General features: G+C 38.3%; 3 protein-coding genes across 3 annotated transcripts; all 3 read right to left on the bottom strand.

Moving 5' to 3' along the window:
• Window positions 1–414: 414 nt before the first annotated feature.
• Window positions 415–1,353, bottom strand: LOC107296874 (olfactory receptor 10G6-like). Its single transcript, XM_015826228.1, has one exon. It carries the CDS (start codon window positions 1,351–1,353, stop codon window positions 415–417), a length of 939 nt encoding a protein of 312 aa, XP_015681714.1.
• A 6,830-nt stretch (window positions 1,354–8,183) lies between these two features.
• On the bottom strand, window positions 8,184–9,110 carry LOC107296873 (olfactory receptor 10G6-like). The gene has a single exon (XM_015826227.2). The coding sequence runs from the start codon at window positions 9,108–9,110 to the stop codon at window positions 8,184–8,186; it is 927 nt and encodes a 308-aa protein (XP_015681713.2).
• Window positions 9,111–15,348: 6,238 nt separating this feature from the next.
• Window positions 15,349–17,344, bottom strand: LOC107296872 (olfactory receptor 10G6-like). The gene is made up of 3 exons (XM_015826226.2): window positions 17,197–17,344; window positions 15,654–16,592; window positions 15,349–15,497 (listed from the first exon to the last, which is right to left on the bottom strand). Exons 1-3 carry the CDS (start codon window positions 17,342–17,344, stop codon window positions 15,349–15,351), a joined length of 1,236 nt encoding a protein of 411 aa, XP_015681712.2.
• Between the last annotated feature and the right edge of the window lie 2,018 nt (window positions 17,345–19,362).

The raw sequence follows: 19,362 nt of genomic DNA, 5'->3' as shown, positions 1-19,362 counted from the left end.
CTCATGAAACACTTGTGGCTCCATGATGTAAACTTCAGACTTTCTTCACTTCCTTCAGAGACCCTGCAGAATTCCCTTCTATCTGAGATTACTCCAGGGGGATCTTTGGAATCTTTCCTTTTGGACCAACTTATGTTTCCTCTTCTCTTTCCCCTTCTAAACAAGATATAATTCCTTGAATTATGAAAGAAAGATGACACAAAACTGCATACAGTAGGTCGTATGAAAGGAGTTATTTATCTGTACTTTTTAAAAAACTTAACCTAGCTCCATCAATTTCTTAACAGCTCCTCAAAGATGAAGAGTCCCTAAAATAGGATAATTTACACATTCAAAACTCGAAGCAAACATGACTATTCACCATTTTTATTTTAAAAAAATAAATATAAAATTATTTTACATATTTTCTGCTACCTACTCTGCATTCCCACCCCAGAGTTTCAGCAGAGCAGTTTTCATCTCCTTGTTCCTAAGGGTATATATTAGTGGGTTCAACAAAGGGGTTACTGTGGTGTAGAACATGCTTATCACACCATCCATGGAGTCCTGAGAAGCTGGTCTCAGATAATGGTACACCACAGGCAGGTAGTATATGACCACCACACTAACATGTGCAGTGCAAGTTGAGAAAGCTCGGCGCCGTCCTTCACTACTACTAATTCTTAGAATAGCCATGATGATGTAAACATAGGATGCTAGGATAAGAAGAAAGCAAGTCATTGCTACAAGACCAACATCAACGAAGGTCATCAACTCATTAAGTTTTGTATCAGCACAAGCCAACTTCAGTATGGCAGGAATATCACAGAAGACATAGTCAATACAGTTTCTTTGTCCATAAGGCAAGCGAAAAGTGAGCGATGTCTGAAATGTAGAGTTGAGGCAGCCACCAATTATGGTACCCAAGGAGAGGACAAGACAGACTCTCCAGCTCATGATATTGCCATAGTGGAGTGGTTTACAGATGGCCAAGAAGCGGTCATAAGCCATCAAGGTGAAGAGAAGGCTTTCTGCACATCCCAAGAAGTTGAAAAAAAATATTTGAGTCACACATCCAGAAAAAGAGATAATATTCCCCCCAGGATTGAATCCTGCAATAACTGTAGGGACCACCACAGCTGAGGCGGCCATGTCCAGGATGGAAAGATGACACAGGAACCAGTACATGGGCTTGTGCAGTTGAAGGTCAGAGATCACCACCAAGATGATCAGTGAATTTCCAGCAAGAGTGAGTGCAANAGTGAGTGCAAACATGACTGAGAAGAAGAGAAACAAGGGGACCTTAAGTTCTCTTGCATATGGGAACCCAGAGAGGACAAAATTGTTTGGGGCTGTTTGATTTGAGCAATCCATGAATCTGCTTTTCTTATGCTTACTTCAGCTCTTTGAGGAATGAGAGATTTTAGGAGGAATGTTTCATTTACAGATAGTTTTAAACAGAAAAAAGCCATTGGCAACTTATTTGCATTCTGCAAGTTTTGCCTTTATGGCCTAAGGAGGTTTAATGGATTCCAATTTAATCTTCTTTCAAACATAGAAACCTGCATCACCTCATCATTAAGGTCAGCACCATCCTTACAGGGTAGGGTTATCTCTCAGTTATTTCCCATTTGAAAAGTATAACAGTTCTAATAAATTAATGTCCATGTCAAAAAGAAGCCACTGGATATCTTAGGTGAAACTAGCAGTTCTCAGTCACATCCTCCAACATGTTATTAGTTCTTTCTTGTCAAAATTCTAGCCTTACAGATGTATTTATAGTGTATCTTTAATTAGTGTCAACTTCTTTTGCAGCTCCTCATAAAAATAAATGGGAACAACACTGCCTCTCAAAATCCGAGATTCATTTTTAGAGTTAATGAAGTTCTAGGGAAAAAAAATGTTTAGGAAAGAGAAAGATATATATTTTTTAATAGTTAAAATTCGGCCAAGCAATTAATGGATCATAACAGTACCAGTAGTCCTTAACTTACAACAATTTGTTTAGTGACCTTTTGAAGGTATAACACCACTGAAAAAAGTGACTTCTGGCTGTTTTTCACACTTATGACTGTTGCAGCAGCCCCATGGTCATGTGATCAAAATTCAGATGCAGTGTCATGTGATCATCTTTGGTGACCTTCTGACAAGCAAACTCAATGGGGAAGCCAGATTCACTTAACAACCATGTTGCTAACTTAACAATTGCAGTGATCCGCTTAACAACTATGGCAAGAAAGGCTATATAATGGGGGCACCACTCATTTAACAACTATATCACTTAGCAGCAGAAATTTTGGACTCAGTTGTAGTCATAAGTCAAGGACCACTTATATTCCTAGGCACCAACCCTGGAACTGTGGAGGTGTAATACTTCTCTGTGGCCTAGAATTTTGTGAAATTTGTGCCAGGGAAAGAAGCTATCCTAAAATTTAGAAGCATAAATTCCCAATTTGGCTCTCAGTATTTATTTTCTACCATTGAAAGAGACGTGAAGAAATTCCATAATTCTCTTGCAGCATGAGTGATCTGGCAGCGATTTTATCCCCAAGTTGACATATGTTTGTATATCCAGTCTTTCCTCTTTGAATTTCAAATCAGGCATAGTTACTGTATATATTTACAACTCATTATTATCCCACTCCAATTCATTTGGACTTTGAGTGATGAACAACAATTAAAAAATGAGAGTTTCCCCAACCCCAGACTGGTAGGGTTGGGTTGTAGCAGAGGAAGTGGGTCCAAGCCAGCAAATGAGGTAAGAAATATCAGAAAGACAAATTTTAAAATATTTGCAACATTTCCACTTAAGAAAAAAACCCAAATGATTATCAAGCAAGCAGACAGGAACCTGTTACTTCGATCATCCACCTGATATAAAACAAAAGTATGGGCTTACACTGAAGAAAGTACTTTGACATGGGTGGAGGACATCACATGATTCTGCCTAACTGGACAATATTTGATACACAAATATGAAGGATGGGTTACTGTTCCATCTCATATGCATATACAGGACATAGGTCATATGCAAGTTCAAGAAATTCTGCTCTGAAATGACCATGTGGAACATCATGGAGATAAGGATCCTGAGATCATTTGCCTTACCTTCATATAAACAGTGCAGAGCCTGCAGAAGACTCACCAGTCAAAACACAACATGGAAAGCAGCCTTGCACATACAATTTTTTTGGCATCGTTTCCCTCTTTATAGACCTATTCCAACTTGTAAATGTCTTGGCAAAAAAGCAATTCAATCCATTTTTCATTTCTCTGCTTGCTGATGTAGAATTGCACAAGGAAAATCTAGCTAGGTCTGTCATTAAGGTCTAATGACATTGTTGGAAAAGAAACTGGAAACTTTGAATGGGTTTTAGAACTTTCTTGATAGCATCTCATTCTGTTCCTCTTCTGTTCCAGAAGGTTTACTGGACAAAGTATAGACAGCAGATAGTCTTTCTCTTCAGAGGCAGCAATGGAATTTGAGTTGCACCAACTCAAATGTTATGCAGAGGGAGAGACCAAGTTTTCTTCTCAAAAAGATGATTGAGATAATTACTTGCATGGACTCCAACAAAGGGGACTATTTCCAAAAAAGGACTCTTGTATTGGGACATATAAGCTTAATGTGAACTAGAGTTTTTCCAGGTCATCTGGATTCCCTCTTAATTAGGATTAGGTCTTCTTTCCATTTCTCATCTTGAGATTCTTGAAGTTTTGTTCTGAGGATATTATGGATTCTGGAAAGATGGATATGAAAAAAAAAAGAATTAGGCAGATTAATATATTCTGGAGCATTCAAGAAGGAGCTCTTTCACACTTCTGTTTCCATAGCTTTTTAAAATATTCCATCTCCCAAGAACATTCTGTCACCTTCCCCAGACAGAAGCCCTGTTGAGCTTTCTACTAAATTCCAGTGTGCCTGGAAATTGCAAAAAAACAAAAAACAAAAACCTGATTTAAGAGAAAGGCAATTACTGTTGCCTTATATTCCATGGAGTATAATTACTTTTGAACAATCAGTTAGTTTGAAAGTCCAATCCCATAATAATCAATAAGACCAACTAATCATGTGTTAGAAGTCCCACTGATTTCAAGGGATATTAATGTAGAACAATTCTTTTATCCAGTATTTGACTGCCAAAAATATATTTTGCCACTTTTTCTTTCTAAATGCTTCTGCTTTCTCCTGATGAAGCATAATATTGTCCATATCTTAAAATCCATAATCTCTTTTGAGTCTCTTCTGATCTTCTCTGGAAAGAGACTTTTGCTTCTCCTGCAGCATCAGCTTCAAGTCCAACTTCAAAGTGTTTGGTTTTTGAACAGCTCTACCTTTAAAATCTCCCAGGTCTTAAATAAATCAAAATCTATTTTTAATGCACACTCTTTGTGTTTTTAAAAAGAAACTGAAGGTTTCAGTTAACTTTTGAGCACTGAATATTAAAAATACAGTGTGTTTGATGTGTGTAGTGGGGTGCCCCAGGGCTCTGTTCTGGGCCCAGTGCTCTTCAACATCTTCATCAACGATTTGGATGAGGAGATAGACGGGGAACTCATCAAATTTGCAGATGACACCAAGCTGGCAGGAATAGCCAACACTCCAGAAGACAGGCTTAAGATACAGGAGGATCTGGACAGACTTGAAAACTGGGCGCTATCTAACAAAATGAAATTCAATGGTGAAAAAAGTAAGATTCTACATTTAGGCAAGAAAAACCAAATGTACAGGTGTAGTATAGGGGGTACCTTGCTCAATAGTAGTAACTGTGAGAGGGATCTCGGAGTCCTAGTGGACAATCACTTAAATATGAGCCAGCAGTGTGCTGCCGCTGCCAAAAAAGCTAACACAGTGCTGGGCTGCATTAACAGAGGGATAGAATCAAGATCACGTGAAGTATTAATACCACTTTACAATGCCTTGGTAAGGCCACACTTGGAATAAGGCATCCAGTTTTGGTCACCGTGATGTAAAAAAGATGTTGAGACTCTAGAAAGAGTACAGAGAAGAGCAACAAAGATGATTAGGGGACTGGAGGCTAAAGCATATAAAGAATGGCTGCTGGAATTGGGTATGTCTAGGTTAATGAAGAGAAGGTCAAGGGGGGACATGATAGCAGTGTTCCAAGAGACTGGACAGCCATTTGTCTGAAATGATATAGGGTTTCCTGCCTGAGCAGGGGGTTGGACTAGATGACCTCCAAGGCCCCTTCCAACTTTATTATTATTATTATTGTTATTGTTATTGTTATTGTTGTTTTTTTTTTTGTTGTTGTTGTTGTTGTTATTATTATTATTATTATTATTATTATTATTATTATTATTATTATTATTATTATTATTATTATTATTATTATGTGGTCTTTGTGTTTTCTTTCTGACTAGAATTTTTTTTTCCTTGTATGAATCAATGGTAATATTATTTTGGAAAATCCAGTGGTTTTTCTTTTTGGTTATGTTTCCAGAAATCTGGTGAGAAAAAAGATGACAAAGAAAATAGATATTGCATGTTTTTAAGGTTTTCAATACTGATAACCTGTTCTCCATCAATTATGCCAGCATCTCAGGAATGTACTTCTCTTTTTAAATCTGAACAAGTTTTCTCTGGCTAAGAGTTTTAGCTGGAGACCTACTTAGAAATGTATTCCATTTACATAACAATATCTATTATATTCCATTTTTTATGGAATGTCAAGAAATATTGTATGTTCTCTTGATATACATATATGTACGATCAACAGAATAGTTTGAAAGGAACAAATATGCATATAAACTCTTCTGAGCTTTTTTGTTTTTTGTTTTACAATTTTTTTTTAAAGGAATTAATTTCTATCCCCTTGATTTTTACTACTCTCTCACAATGAAGACAACACATTAGAATAAAAGGGAGTGGATGATTTGGCCAAAAGTTTCTGGTGAGGGAAGAAAGGTAGCATCTGGCCACCAGCCCAAAGCTAGTGATAAGGTCATTGTAAATGGCTCAAAGAAGGATATATCACAGGAGGTTGGTTGCTAAGATCCCCACCTTTGCAATAAGGCCAATGGCCAATCATATTGGAGGGCAAAATAAACTTGTCAAGTGCAGGAAATCAGGACTCCAGGTAGATCCAAAGAATATAGGTTTATTGTATGCAAATATTCTCTACAAGAATCTGAACTACTGATGGTCAAAGCAAATAGGCAATAGATAAGAGTCAATAGAATTCAAGGTGGGCTGGATTTAGATCTCTTGTGGTGTATGAAGGGATTTGAGACTGATGACACATTTGACCCCTCCCTTCGGCTCAGCCTGGTCATCTCCTGCAAAACTCTTTCAATTCTCCTATACCTGTAATTCATATTGTGATTTATTCATGAAAGCCTAATTGAATAAAAAGAGCAGGAGACCCGAAGGACATCATGGTGGTCTTAAAGAATAATGGCTGCTCAGCTCAATGAAGGAAAAAGAAATAATTCCACTTAGCTATACAAGAAGATATACTCATGAATTTGCATGAAGAAAGGAAAGATGGAATCAGAAGAAGAATGGAAACTGATTAGACACCCTAAAGCAGTGATGCCGAACCTTTTAGAGACCGAGTGCTCCAAAACTGGCCCCGCCCCCACTCCATCCCCTACCTACCCCACCCTGCCTTCCCGCAGGGCCACTCACTGCCTCCAGGGCCCGCTGCAGATCGCCCAGGCAGCCCAGCAGCACCATGGCAGCCATGCCCTCTGCCCGCGCCCCGCAGCATCAACTGTGCACGATGGGGCGTGAGGGCAGAGTCTTGTCTATGCTGCCTGGCTGCCATGTCCTTGGCTGCACTGCTCCTCATGGGCCACGCTCGGGGGAGACTCTCCTCCAGGGGGGGTGCTGGTGAGGAGGGGGTCGTGGGGGGAGGCGAGGCTGGGGCAATGGCATGTGTGCCCACAGAGAGGGCTCCGAGTGCCGCCTCTGGCACCCGTGCCATAGGTTCGCCACCACTGCCCTAAAGCTTTTTTCCCATTCTTCACCTGCTATTAATGGTACAGATCAGGTCACATATACAGTATTGTTTAGTTCTTTGCTAGAGCACTGTCTCTGATTTGATGTTTTCTCTTAAGGTTCTCTCATTTATATCCATGGCTGGAGTGTTTTATAAATTAAGACAAGGGCTGCAACTGTCTGATGGGACACAAAGAAAGTCACAATCTTAATTTTTTTACCCTCCTTATCTATGTATCTGCTCATTGTCCAATCATGATGATGATCATGTGCCATAAAGTCAGATTTGACCACAAAATGACTACACAGATAGACCTTCTGCAAGATGATCTGCACATATTTGGTCCTTCACATCTTCCAAGACTGTAGCCATTGTCACTATAATTGTGTCCATCTACTGGTACTAAAATCTAAGATTTTATGTCATTCTTTCTGTTGCTTTAAATAGCCTCCAGGAATATGAATGAATGATGATCCTCTCTGTTTCTTAACAATTCAACTGTCAGGTGCAATAAATCAGGAAGCAAGGTCATTCAAATGACTACAGGCGTATTGCATGCTAAAGCTCTCTACAAGAATCTGAACTACAAGCAGTCAAAGCAAATTGGCGGTAGATAAGAGTCAATGGAATTCAAAGTGGGCTAGATTTAGATATCTTATGGGCAGGAAGGGATCTAAGACTGATGAAGCATTTGACCCCTCCTTTGGGCTCAGCCTGGTCATCTCCTACATTGACTCTCAAACCTTGTTCACACAAAAATTGATGCTTCTTCTAACCCAGCTATTCTGCTTTGATCTCCAACAACCAGACCAGGTGAACATTGTGTAGGGATCCTTTATCCTATAGACCTAACTTCAAGAGTTTTCTTAGCACTGCTTGTATTTCAGATTCTTTCTTGAGCCTCTTTTCAATCTTCCTCTTGAAATCACACAAGAGTAGGGTGACTGTTGGACCAAATTCAGGTTTTTATTATTTCCCCTTTCTCTAAACAATGAGAATGAAGGAGAAAATGGTTATCACAAGGCACAATTTCATCTGAAAAGAGGTACTTCTTTTCAAATTTCTAATAGATTTCTTTTGGCATTCTCTGTAAATTTGTCCAGATACATCAATTATTAGAGCATTCCATAGAAATTACACTGTGGTCATAAAGCAGGACAGATTTCCATACCAAAATGTTGACATTAACTACTGACCATGCTCAAGAAAATCAAAATAAGTTGTATACACAGTTATTGTTTACTCTGGATTCCTACCGCAAAGTTTCAGCAGAGCAGTTTTCATCTCCTTGTTCCTAAGGGTATATATTAGTGGGTTCAACAAAGGAGTCACTGTGGTGTAGAACATGCTCACTACACCATCCATGGAGTCCTGAGAAGCTGGTCTCAGATAATGGTACACCACAGGCAGATAATATATGATCACCACAGTAAGATGGGCAGTGCAAGTTGAGAAGGCTCGGTGCCGTCCTTCATGACTACTAATTCTCAAAATAGCCATGATGATGTAAACATAGGATGCTAAGATAAGCAGAAAGCAAGTCATTGCTACAAGGCCAACATCAATGAACATCATCAACTCGTTAAGCTTTATATCAACACAAGTCAATTTTAGCATGGCAGGAATGTCACAGAAGACATAGTCAATGTAGTTTTTCTGTCCATAAGGCAAGTGAAAAGTGAGAAATGTCTGAAATGTGGATTGGAGGGATCCTCCAATTATGGTACCCAAGGAGAAGATGAGACATGTTCTACACCTCATGATGTTGCCATAGTGGAGTGGTTTACAAATGGCCAAGAAGCGGTCATAAGCCATCAAAGTGTAGAGAAGGCTTTCTGAACATCCCAGGAAATGAAAAAAGAATACTTGAGTCACACACCCTAGGAAAGAAATGACTTTCCCCCCAGGATTGAATCCTGCAATAATTTTGGGAACCACCACAGCGGAGAAGGCCATGTCCAGGATGGAAAGATGACACAGGAACCAGTACATGGGCTTGTGCAATTGAAGGTCAGTGATCACCATCAAGATGATCAGAGAATTTCCAGAAAGTGTTAGGAGGAACATGATCGAGAAGAAGGAAACCAAGGGAATCTTGAGCTCTTGTTGATATGGAAACCCAGCAAGGATAAATATACTTGGTGCTGTTTGATTCAGACATGCCATGGGTCAGTTATTCTTAGGACTTTGGAGTTTCTTCCCACTGGATAGAAGATGCTGACAGTTTATCCTATTTTGTAGTCCTAGTATTTACTTTGCATTGGATAGATGTCATGTATTACAATCCACTCTTTCTTCAAGTGCAGGAAATTATATCATATCATTCTCGTTCAGTTGAATATCAAGTGGGCAGCTATAAAATAATGAGTGAGTGAGTGAATGAATGAAAGAAAGAAAGGAAGGAAGGAAGGAAGGAAGGAAGGAAGGAAGGAAGGAAGGAAGGAAGGAAGGAAGGAAGGAATAGCAATAGCAATAGCAATAGCAATAGCAATAGCACTTAGACTTATATACCGCTTCATATTACTTTACAGTCCTCTTTAAGTGGTTTACAGCCTATTGCCCCAACAAACTGGATCCTCATTTACTGACCTTGGAAGGATGGAAAGCTGAGTCAACCTTGATCCAGTCAGGACAAACTCCTGGCAGTGGGTAGAGTTAGCCTACAATACTAACCACTGTGCCAACATGGCTCTTGGTAAAAAAACACTTGTTCAATTATTTTATATCATTTTTCTTAAAAAAATATAGCAATTCAGACCAACAAAATAAAACTATTGGTTTGGCAGAATTAGATAGGGGTAGAATTAGTGCAAGTCCTCAGCCCTGCTGAATGTATTATTAGTTCTCTCCTGTCAAAGTTATTATCTTACTGGACTATTGATAAGTTTAAGAAAGCATCAAAAAAAATTTCAGTTCCTCATAAAAATAAATGAAAAAAAAAACCCTGTCTCAAAATTTTACTCATTGAAAGATTTACAGAAATGAGGAGGAATATTGAGAAGTTTGACTCAGTTTCAAAATCTGAGTCCTTTCTTGGATTAAATGATGTTCCAGAAAGAAATAATATCCAACAAAGCAGATAGTAGCTCTGTTTCTAACAGCTAAAACCTAGCATACAAAATGGATGGACCATGAGAGTGCATTGCTAGAAAAGAATGGTGGAACTATGGAGGTGGAATGCAATTTTTTGGCCCAGACCTTTGTGAATTGCATGTGTGTGTCAGGGTGAAAGGAACTTAAACAAGAGAATCCGATCCTAATATTGGTAGCAGATTTTTCAATTGGTATTTATTTTTTTCATATTTAAAGAGAATTGCTGATCCGGTATCTCCGGGGAGATTTTAAAATTTCTTTCTAAAGCAATGGGTAATTGAAAACAAAAATCAACAAAGGTGATTTTGTTCCGCAAAAGGCAGTTTCCTCTTGTGAGATAGAAACTTGTTATCTAGAACATTTAATCTCAAGCTGGTTCTGAGTCACCTTGATCAGTTTGAATCAGAGCCTTCTTTCCCTTTCACAGGTAGAGATATCTTTTGAGTTCTATTCTGAAGATATGGAGTTCTGGTTGATAACATCCTCTCAATGTGAAATGAAGAATTAACAGAGGCTTATTTTGTGACATCTTCAGATAGAAGCTCTTCTAGCACTAGCACTGATGATGTTACCTAGTTTGGGTGATGAAATGTCTGCAAAAAAAAAACAAAAAACAAGCAAGCTCAGAGAGCACCAAGGACCCCTCATGTCAACCGTGAGCCACAAATATTCTCCTTTATTAGAAACTCTTCTTCACTTTTTCAGTTCTACCACCCATCTTTTAAAATGTTGCATCCTCAGTGAATGCTCCATCCTCATTCCCCAGGAGCCTGTCATCAATTTCCAGTGGGAATTATTTCAAAACGTGAATGATTTAAAAAAAGCAATTACATTTTCCAGAAATTCCATTGGGGTGCAATTACTTTCAAACAATCAGTGAGGTCAAAACTGTTTCCCCATTATAATCTGTGGGATGAATTCATCTATTTTAAAATATACCTGAGCTATCCACCTACAATCAACTTACCAAATCTGGCAGTTGACTTCTAAAATAATTCAAATGTCTGTCTGTCTGTCTGTCTGTCTGTAACTGGATGCAGTATTCCAAGTGTGACTTTACCAAGGCATTGTAAAGTGGTATTAATACTTCACGTGAAGTACTGCATCCAGTTTTGGTCACCACGATGTAAAAAGGAAGTTGAGACTCTAGAAAGAGTACAGAGAAGAGCAACAAAGATGATTAGGGGACTGGAGGCTAAAGCATATAAGGAAAGGCTGCTGGAATTGGGTATGTCTAGTTTAATGAAGAGAAGGACGAGGGGGACATGATAGCAGTGTTCCAATATCTCAGGGGCTGCCATAAAGAAGAGGGAGTCAAGTTATTTTCCAAGGCGCCTGAAGGCAGGACAAGAAGCAACGGATGGAAACTAATCAAGGAGAGAAGCAACCTAGAACTAAGGAGAAACTTCCTGACAGTTAGAACAATTAACCAGTGGAACAACCTGCCTCCAGAAGTTGTGAATGCTCCAACACTGGAAGTTTTTAAGAAGAGACTGGATAGCCATTTGTCCAAAATGGTATAGGGTTTCCTGCTTGAGCAGGGGGTTGGACTAGATGACCTCCAAGGTCCCTTCCAACTTTTATTATTATTATTATTATTATTATTATTATTATTATTATTATTATTATTTATTTTCACGAAAAATCTTTGTTTCAAAGGAAACTTATATCTTGCAGAGTAGGTTAGTGGAACTATTGATAATTCAACTGCCAGTATGGTGATCTATATTGACTACAGTTTTTGTGTTGAAACTGATAGATTTTACAAATACAAGCAATAAAGAAATGTCAAGAAGTGTTTTGTTTCTTTTGTATGCTCTTACACATTCATTATTAAGGTAAAGTTTGCTCTTTGCTCTGTTTTCTGCTCTTAAGGGAATTCCCCATCCTCTTGAGATAAGAGGTAAAAGATTTTTGTTGCAGTTTCTTGGACAAAGTGAAAAAAAAAATTCCAGAAGCCCATAAATCATCAAACAGATAAATCATATGTAGTAGATCTAATTTGGTAACAGCTGCTGTAGGTTTTGTATAGACTTTTTAGTGATGCTACCTTAAGCGAGACCAAGTGGACAATGTTCATAGAGTTTGGAATTTCCTGATCAGTTAATAAGAAGCCTTCAGCAAAACTTTCTCTGATCAATTAATTGCTGCAAATTTTCAGTCTCTCAGGAGTTTATTTTCTTAAAGAAGAACTTCAATGCCAGCAATGTTCTTTGAATTGTTCCAAACATAGCTTTACTCAGACTGAGTTTGCTTCACTTGTTGCAGGAAAACCAATCAAGGAATTATCCTCAACAATTGTGTGGTAGAAGCTTGCTGAGAAACACAACATCTCAAATTAGGTTTCTTTCCAAGCTTCTTGTAATCTGCTGACTTGTACCAAAATGTTCTGTTACACTTTCATATCAAACACATCTTCAGGTTCCATCGAGATGACACAATTGTCCCTGGCATGTCAGAAACTGATGTTGCCCTGGAAACTTCCTTTCATATCTGTATCTTGTGTGAGTCCTAAGCCTCTATCACTCCCATTCCTCAGAGTCACAACCATGTGTCTTTTTCTGATCACACTCCAGTGAATTAATTAAGGGTGCCAGAAATTCCATTGAGAAATTAATTTACTAGCAAGGCATGGGATCCAAAGTTCAACCCCATTGAAATCAATGAGACCAATTAGTCATAACTTAGTGGCCCATTACATTGCTGTTAGAGTGAGATGTTTAGGGGGGGGAACCCATAGATTTTTTCCAGAAAGGTCTGTCCCTAGATTGGTTGTCCAGGTCTTCCAATGGTGCACCCATTGTCACTATAATCAAATTGTCTTATTTTAGTTTTTATTGTAAGCAATTGATATCAGGCACAATTTCCATGATAATAGTAAAAATGCTTTTAATTCTCTTAATCCATTTTGCTCCACTACAAAATAATAATATTGTTGAATTTTGTACTTTTGCTTTAATTTAACATAAGCTTTTTGGAGCTTGCTCTAGGAAGCATCTGGAATTATGTTTGTATGTGTTGGGGCAAAGTAAAGTGACTACAAACTCCCTAAATATTAAAAAAAATAGAAAGAAATGCTTGTTTTCCACATATAGCTAGGCCTCAATTTACACCCTTTAGTTTAGTGTAATTGGAAGTTACAACCGCATTGAAAAAAGTGACTTATGACCATTTTTCACACTTAGGGCTGTTGCTCCATCCTCATGGTCATGTGATTAGTTTCCATCCATTGCTTCTGATCATGCCTTCTGGTCCTTTGGAGAATAGGTTGTCCCCCTCTTCTTTGTGGCAGGCCCTCAAATATTGGAACACAGCTATCATGTCACCCCTAGTCCTTCTTTTCATTAAAATAGACATACTCAATTTCTGCAACCGTTCTTCATGTTTTAGACTCCAGTCCCCTAATCATCTTTGTTGCTCTTCTCTGCATTCTTTCTAGAGTCTCAATATCTTTTTTATATCATGGTAACCAAGACTGGATGCAGTATTCAAGTGTGGCCTTACCAAGGCATTATAAAATGGTATTGACATTCCATGTGATCTTTGGCAGTTGCAGCACACTGCTGGTTCATAGGTAAGGGATTGTCCACTAGGACTCCAAGATCCTTCTCACAGTTACTACTATTGAGGCAGGTAGCACCTATTCTGTACCTGTGCATTTGGTTTTTCTTGTCTAAATGTAGAATCTTACTTTTAGGCTGAATGTTCAAGTCTGTTAAGATCCTTTTGTATTTTGAGTCTATTTTATGGAGTGTTGGCTATTCCTGCCAGCTTGGTATCATCTGCCAATTGGATGAATTCCCCTTCTATCCCCTTGTCTAAATCATTGATGAAGGTATTGAAAAGTATTGGGCCTAAGATAAAGCCTTGGGGTTCTCCACTGCATACTTCCTTCCATGTAGATGCAGTTCCATTAAGGACTACACTTTGAATGCAGTCAGTCAGCCAGTTACAAATCCATTTGCTGTTGATGCTGTCTAATCCATTTGTCTATCTTATCAAGTAGTAGCTTGTGATCTACTTTATCAAAAGTGATCTGAACCTGCCCGCCATTTTGTTCCAATTGCTTGTAAGCTGGGAACAAAATGGCATCCTGGAGACAAACCAGGTCACTTAGCCACCATGTTACCAACCTAATAATTGTTTTCGTAAGTCGAGGACTACCTATACACCAAATTCAATAGAGAAAAAGAATTTTTTAAAAAACACAAAACAAAAGGAGACATATACAAGATTGTTGCAAAAATATTTGATATCTTTTTATTAGGGAACATGTAGGTACACAGAATATGAACGTTTTCTCAACCTTTGAAGTGCATATGATTCCTCCATCCAAACTAACTCTCACAGTCAGGGAATGTAATTTTAAGGTCATGGCTTAGTCAGGAAACACAGATTAAGAAGATCTCATAAATGGAATGCAAGAAATAGATGAAGCAGTTGAGAAATAAGAACTGAATGAGATACTGTAGAAAGAGCTAAATCAGGTCAACTAAGAGGGAAATCAGAATAAAGTAAAGTTCATCTAGAAAAACAATGTTTCCTCTTGAAATTGAGCAGCTCACCACAGGAGACAGCTGCATATAGATCTGTACTGTTCTTTACAAGAACACTAGAGAAAGGAGCAATATTTACCCTGTCTTGACTCCTCAGGAAAGTGTCATCATCTTTGAAATAATATTATAATCAGAGAAAAAGGTTTCATTATTGATGTCTTGCAGAAAAAGAATTGCACATACTTTCTGCAAATCTAACAATACAGGGTGTTATTTCTCAAGTTTAGAGAATAAAGTCACCAAAGCACAATACTTATTCAAATCACAATATCAGCGAGTGGAAGAGATACAAGCAAAGACATTCAGAAAAATTATTAAATGCCTTTCAAAAAAGCAGCCATATGTAATATCTCCAACAAGTGTACAATAAAATTCAGTTGTTAAAATTTATTTCCCTCTGATTTCCCGCCCTATATGTCAAAATCTTTTCAGAAACTGATCCTGTGGGAGGCAGAGGAATCCCAACTAGCAGTCCAGGAGGATATGGAAATACCACTTCTCTTACAGAGACATGGCAGAGAGGATGACTTATTGGAATTCATTCTTTCCTGTGTCCAAGAAAACAGAGCTAATTCAGAGTGGCTGAACAAGGACGTTGTATGAGGACTTCTGTAGGAGAAGAACTAGGCAACACTTGATGAGAATGTGTGCTCTGCAAACTTCAGGTTTTCTTCCGCACTGTTTACATCTCAGATTCTTTCCTGAGCATCTGTTCAGTCTTTCTCTTGGTACCATAGGCAGAAGGACCATTGTTCTCACTTGTGATTCCACTTCTTCACTCTTCTAAACAAGTCACCAGCCCCATCATTGCTCACATTAACTGTCATCTGAATGAAGCTGCTCTCCTCTATATTTTTAAACAGCATCTTTAACGTCTGTGCAATTTGATCAACTATATCCATTCCTGAAGAGTGATCAATAGAAAATTACAGTAGCTCCATAAAATATGTCAGAGTTTCAGCCTGAAAGGATCCTGACTAAATTGGATTATTCACTATGTTTCTTTTTAAAAAATGTCTCAGGTATACTTCCTGCTACTGTATCTACTCTGGATTCCCACCCCATAGTTTCACCAGAGCAGTTTTAATGTCCTTGTTCCTAAGAGTGTATATCACGGGGTTCAAAAAAGGGGTGATGGTAGTATAGGACATGCTTACCACAATATCCATGGAGTTCTGAGAGCCTTGCCTCATATAATGATAAAAGATGGGCAAGTAATATATTAACACTACCATGAGATGGGCAGAGCAAGTCGAGAAGGCTCTCTGTCGCCCTTCACTGCTACTGATCTTCAAAATGGCTATGATGATATAAGCATAAGAGGCTAGGATGAGGAGAAAGCAGGCCATTGTAAAAAAACCCATGTCAGTGATGATCATCAGTTGATTAAATTGTATGTCTATGCAAGCCAGCTTTAAGACAGCAGGAATGTCACAGAAGACATAGTCAATATGATTGTCCTCTCCAAAAGGCAAATGAAAGGTGAGAGATGTCAAAAATGAAGAGTTGAGGCAGCCACCAATTACGGTCCCCAAGGAGAGGAAGAGGCAGGTTTTCCAGTTCATGATGTTGGTATAATGTAGGGGTTTACAAATGGCCAAGAAACGGTCATAAGCCATCATGCTGTAAAGAAAACATTCTGAACATCCAATGAAATGGAAGATAAAGAGCTGAGACACACATCCTCCAAAAGAGATGACTTTTCCACCTGGAGTGAATCCTGCAATAACTTTGGGAACCACCACAGTTGTGAAAATCATGTCCAGGATAGAGAGATGACCCAGGAACCAGTACATGGGCTTGTGCAGTTGAAGATCAGAGATCACCATTCCGAGGATCAAGGCATTTGCAGAAAGAGTCAGGATAAACATGATTGAGAATAACAGAAGCAAAGGGAACCTTAGGTCTTCTGGATATGGAAACCCAGAGAGGATAAACATATTTGGTGCTGTTTGATTTGGACACTCCATAAATTTATTTATTGAAAAGCATAGAAATTCTTAGCCATCACTACAGTTGTATTTTTTTCCATGAATTGTCTTGGAAGAAATATCCAACACACTTACACATTCAGCTATTAACAAAAAATCAATGCCTCAATCAATCAGAATAGAGCTGGAAGGGACCTTGGAGGTCTTCTAGTCCAACCCCCTGCTCAACTCTTTCAATTGTCTTCACTATCCTTTTGATTGGGAGATAAAGAATATCTCTAATTTTTTTGGTATAGCTTCTTAAGTTTCAGTGACAAACCAAAACAAGTATTGCAGAGACTCACAAATCATTAATATGTAAATAATATGAAATTCATATAATGCAATAAGATCATTGTTAGTTTTGCTATAGGCTTTCTAGTGTAGTTATCTGAAAACGTTGATACAATTTTTGAAGCTGATGATCATATAACAAGAAGAAATCAGCAATTCTTTCTCTGATCACTTCAGACAATAATTTTAATATTTTCCTCTGCATGGAAGAGGCTTGGGACAGTCTTCTCAGAACAGATCTATTTCTTCAATTACTTAATGTCATTTCAGCTGCCCCAAACATATCTTCCTCCAGATTGTAGATGCCAATGAGATTTATTTGCTGAGAGTTCTTTTAACCTGTTTCACGAAAGCCAGCCAAAGAATGTGCCTTCAGCCAGTTGAAGGCAAACTCTCCAAGTTTGTGGAGAATCATAACATCCAAATTAGGTTTCTTTCCAAATCGCCTCAGATCTCTTGACTTGAACTGAGATGTTCCTTTACACATGCAGCTCTAGCACACCTTGATGATCCATCGAGAGGACAGATCAGTCTCTGGCATAACAGAACTTGATTCTGAGAATCTACCTCCATATATTTATTTTCTGTGAATCCCAAGTTTCCTTTCTTCTCATTCCTCAGAGAACCACATGTCTTTCTCCTGAATGATCACACTCTAGTGAGCCAATTATGGGTGCCAGAAATTCCTCAGAGAAACTAATTTACCATTAAGGCATGGGGTCCAAATTTCATCCCTATTAAAACCAAGGAGACCAATGAGTTATAACTTAATGTCCCATTGCATTGTGTCGATGCTTTGTGGAGTAATAATGTTCCAATTTGTGATCTTTGTGATCCAAAACAAACTAAAGCCTTGAGAAAAATTACTGCTAATAACAGTTGAAGATGTTCTCCTTTTAGTCCAATTTTCTTTTGGAGACTGTTTTATCTGGAAAGAAATACCATCATATTTGAAGAGTTGCATCTGGGTCAATGCTAGATTTGCTGCTAGGTGGACCTGTAAATTAATCAACAACAACCTTCTGAATTCAAACTTTTCCAGAATTACTCCACTTACTTAGGATGCCTTTGGGCGACCTTCACACTGAAGAAGAGTTTGGGACCTCAAGCTCAAGAACCCTTCAACTTATACATGTACATATACATATATGTATAAGTATACGTATACATATACATTGTCCCAGAGAAAACAAACTCCCAGCCCAGCTATAAATCACTTGCATTCCAAGAATGCCAGTTTGCAGATGAGTGGCCCTATAAATCCATTACATAAAAAGATGATGCAATATGATTGTGTGTTTGTTGTGAGTTGTGTCGGGGGGGGGCACGAAGGGAGGCTTAGCCAATCTCATTGTACACATGTTGTACTCTGACAATAAAGGTTGATTTGATTTGATTTGATAAATAAACTCAATTAGAGTAGGCAAGTATATCCTCTAATGTCTCAAAAACAGTCTGTGCATGAATTTGTGAGTACAACTATTAAAGGGGATGTGAAGAAATAGAACTGATGGGAACAAGGAGAACTAAGGAATGTGGTATCTCAACGAAACATATTCCTGATCTCTTGTTTTAACTCAAATACGTCATTGATCTCTTTCTTTAACTTCACTATGTTCTTGACCTACTTTCATAATTTGGCATGCCACAGATGTTGGATGCACCCATTTAAAAAAAGAAAGTAATTTTGAATTCCAACCATGCTATGAAATAAAGACTGCTCTTATTCAATGAACCACAAAGAATTCTTTATTCTAGATGGCCATTATCTCAAAGAGCTTAGATACATTCAAAGAGGTCTCAACAGAGACTTTCTAGCTTAATAGAATAGAATAGAATAGAATAGAATAGAATAGAATAGAATAGAATAGAAGTAGAGTAGAGTAGAGTAGAGTAGAGTAGAGTAGAGTAGAGTAGGAAGGGACCTTGGAGGTCTTCTAGTCCACTGCTCAAGCAGGAAAATCTATACCATTTTAGATAAGTTCCTGTCTAGCCTCTTAAAAGCCTCCAGTGTTGGAACACCCACGATTTCTGGGGGGTAAGCTGATCCACTGGTTATAATTATCTCACTGTTAGGAAGCTTCTCCTTAATTCCAGGTGGCTTCTCTCTTTGGTCAGTTTCCAACCATTGTTTCTTGTCCTGCCCTCCGGTGCTTTGGAGAATAGTTTGACCTCCTCTTCTTTGTGGCAGCCCCTCAAATACTGGAATACTGCTATCATGTCACCCCCATTTCTTCTTTCCTTTAGACTAGCCAAACCCAAGTCCCGCAGCCGTTCTTCATATGTTTTAGCCTCCAGGCCCTTAATCATCTTAGTTGCTTTTCTTTGCACTTTTTCCAAAGTCTCAACATCTTTTTTGTAATATGGTGACCAAAATTGGTTGCAGTATTCCAGGTGTGGTCTCACTAGAGCTTTATAAAGCAGTACTAATACTTTGCGTGATCTTGAATCTATGCCTTGGTTTATGCAACTCAGGATTGTATAAAGTGAAAAGATAGTTTTACT

The sequence above is a fragment of the Protobothrops mucrosquamatus genome, unplaced genomic scaffold, assembly GCF_001527695.2.
Source record: "Protobothrops mucrosquamatus isolate PMUCROS unplaced genomic scaffold, P.Mucros_1.0 scaffold3014, whole genome shotgun sequence".
Classification (NCBI taxonomy): domain Eukaryota; kingdom Metazoa; phylum Chordata; class Lepidosauria; order Squamata; family Viperidae; genus Protobothrops; species Protobothrops mucrosquamatus.
This window is presented reverse-complemented; position numbering and strand designations above follow the sequence as displayed.

Excerpts from the sequence above, each read along its gene's own strand:
- LOC107296873 (XM_015826227.2), bottom strand. The coding sequence starts at position 9,110 with ATGGCATGTCTGAATCAAACAGCACCAAGTATATTTATCCTTGCTGGG.
- LOC107296872 (XM_015826226.2), bottom strand. The coding sequence starts at position 17,344 with ATGTGTAAAGGAACATCTCAGTTCAAGTCAAGAGATCTGAGGCGATTT. Across the intron at positions 16,593-17,196 it reads GGCTGGCTTTCGTGAAACAG|AATTTCTATGCTTTTCAATA; the intron begins GTTAAAAGAACT and ends GTGATGGCTAAG. Across the intron at positions 15,498-15,653 it reads TGCTCTGGTGAAACTATGGG|GAATGGATATAGTTGATCAA; the intron begins GTGGGAATCCAG and ends ATCACTCTTCAG.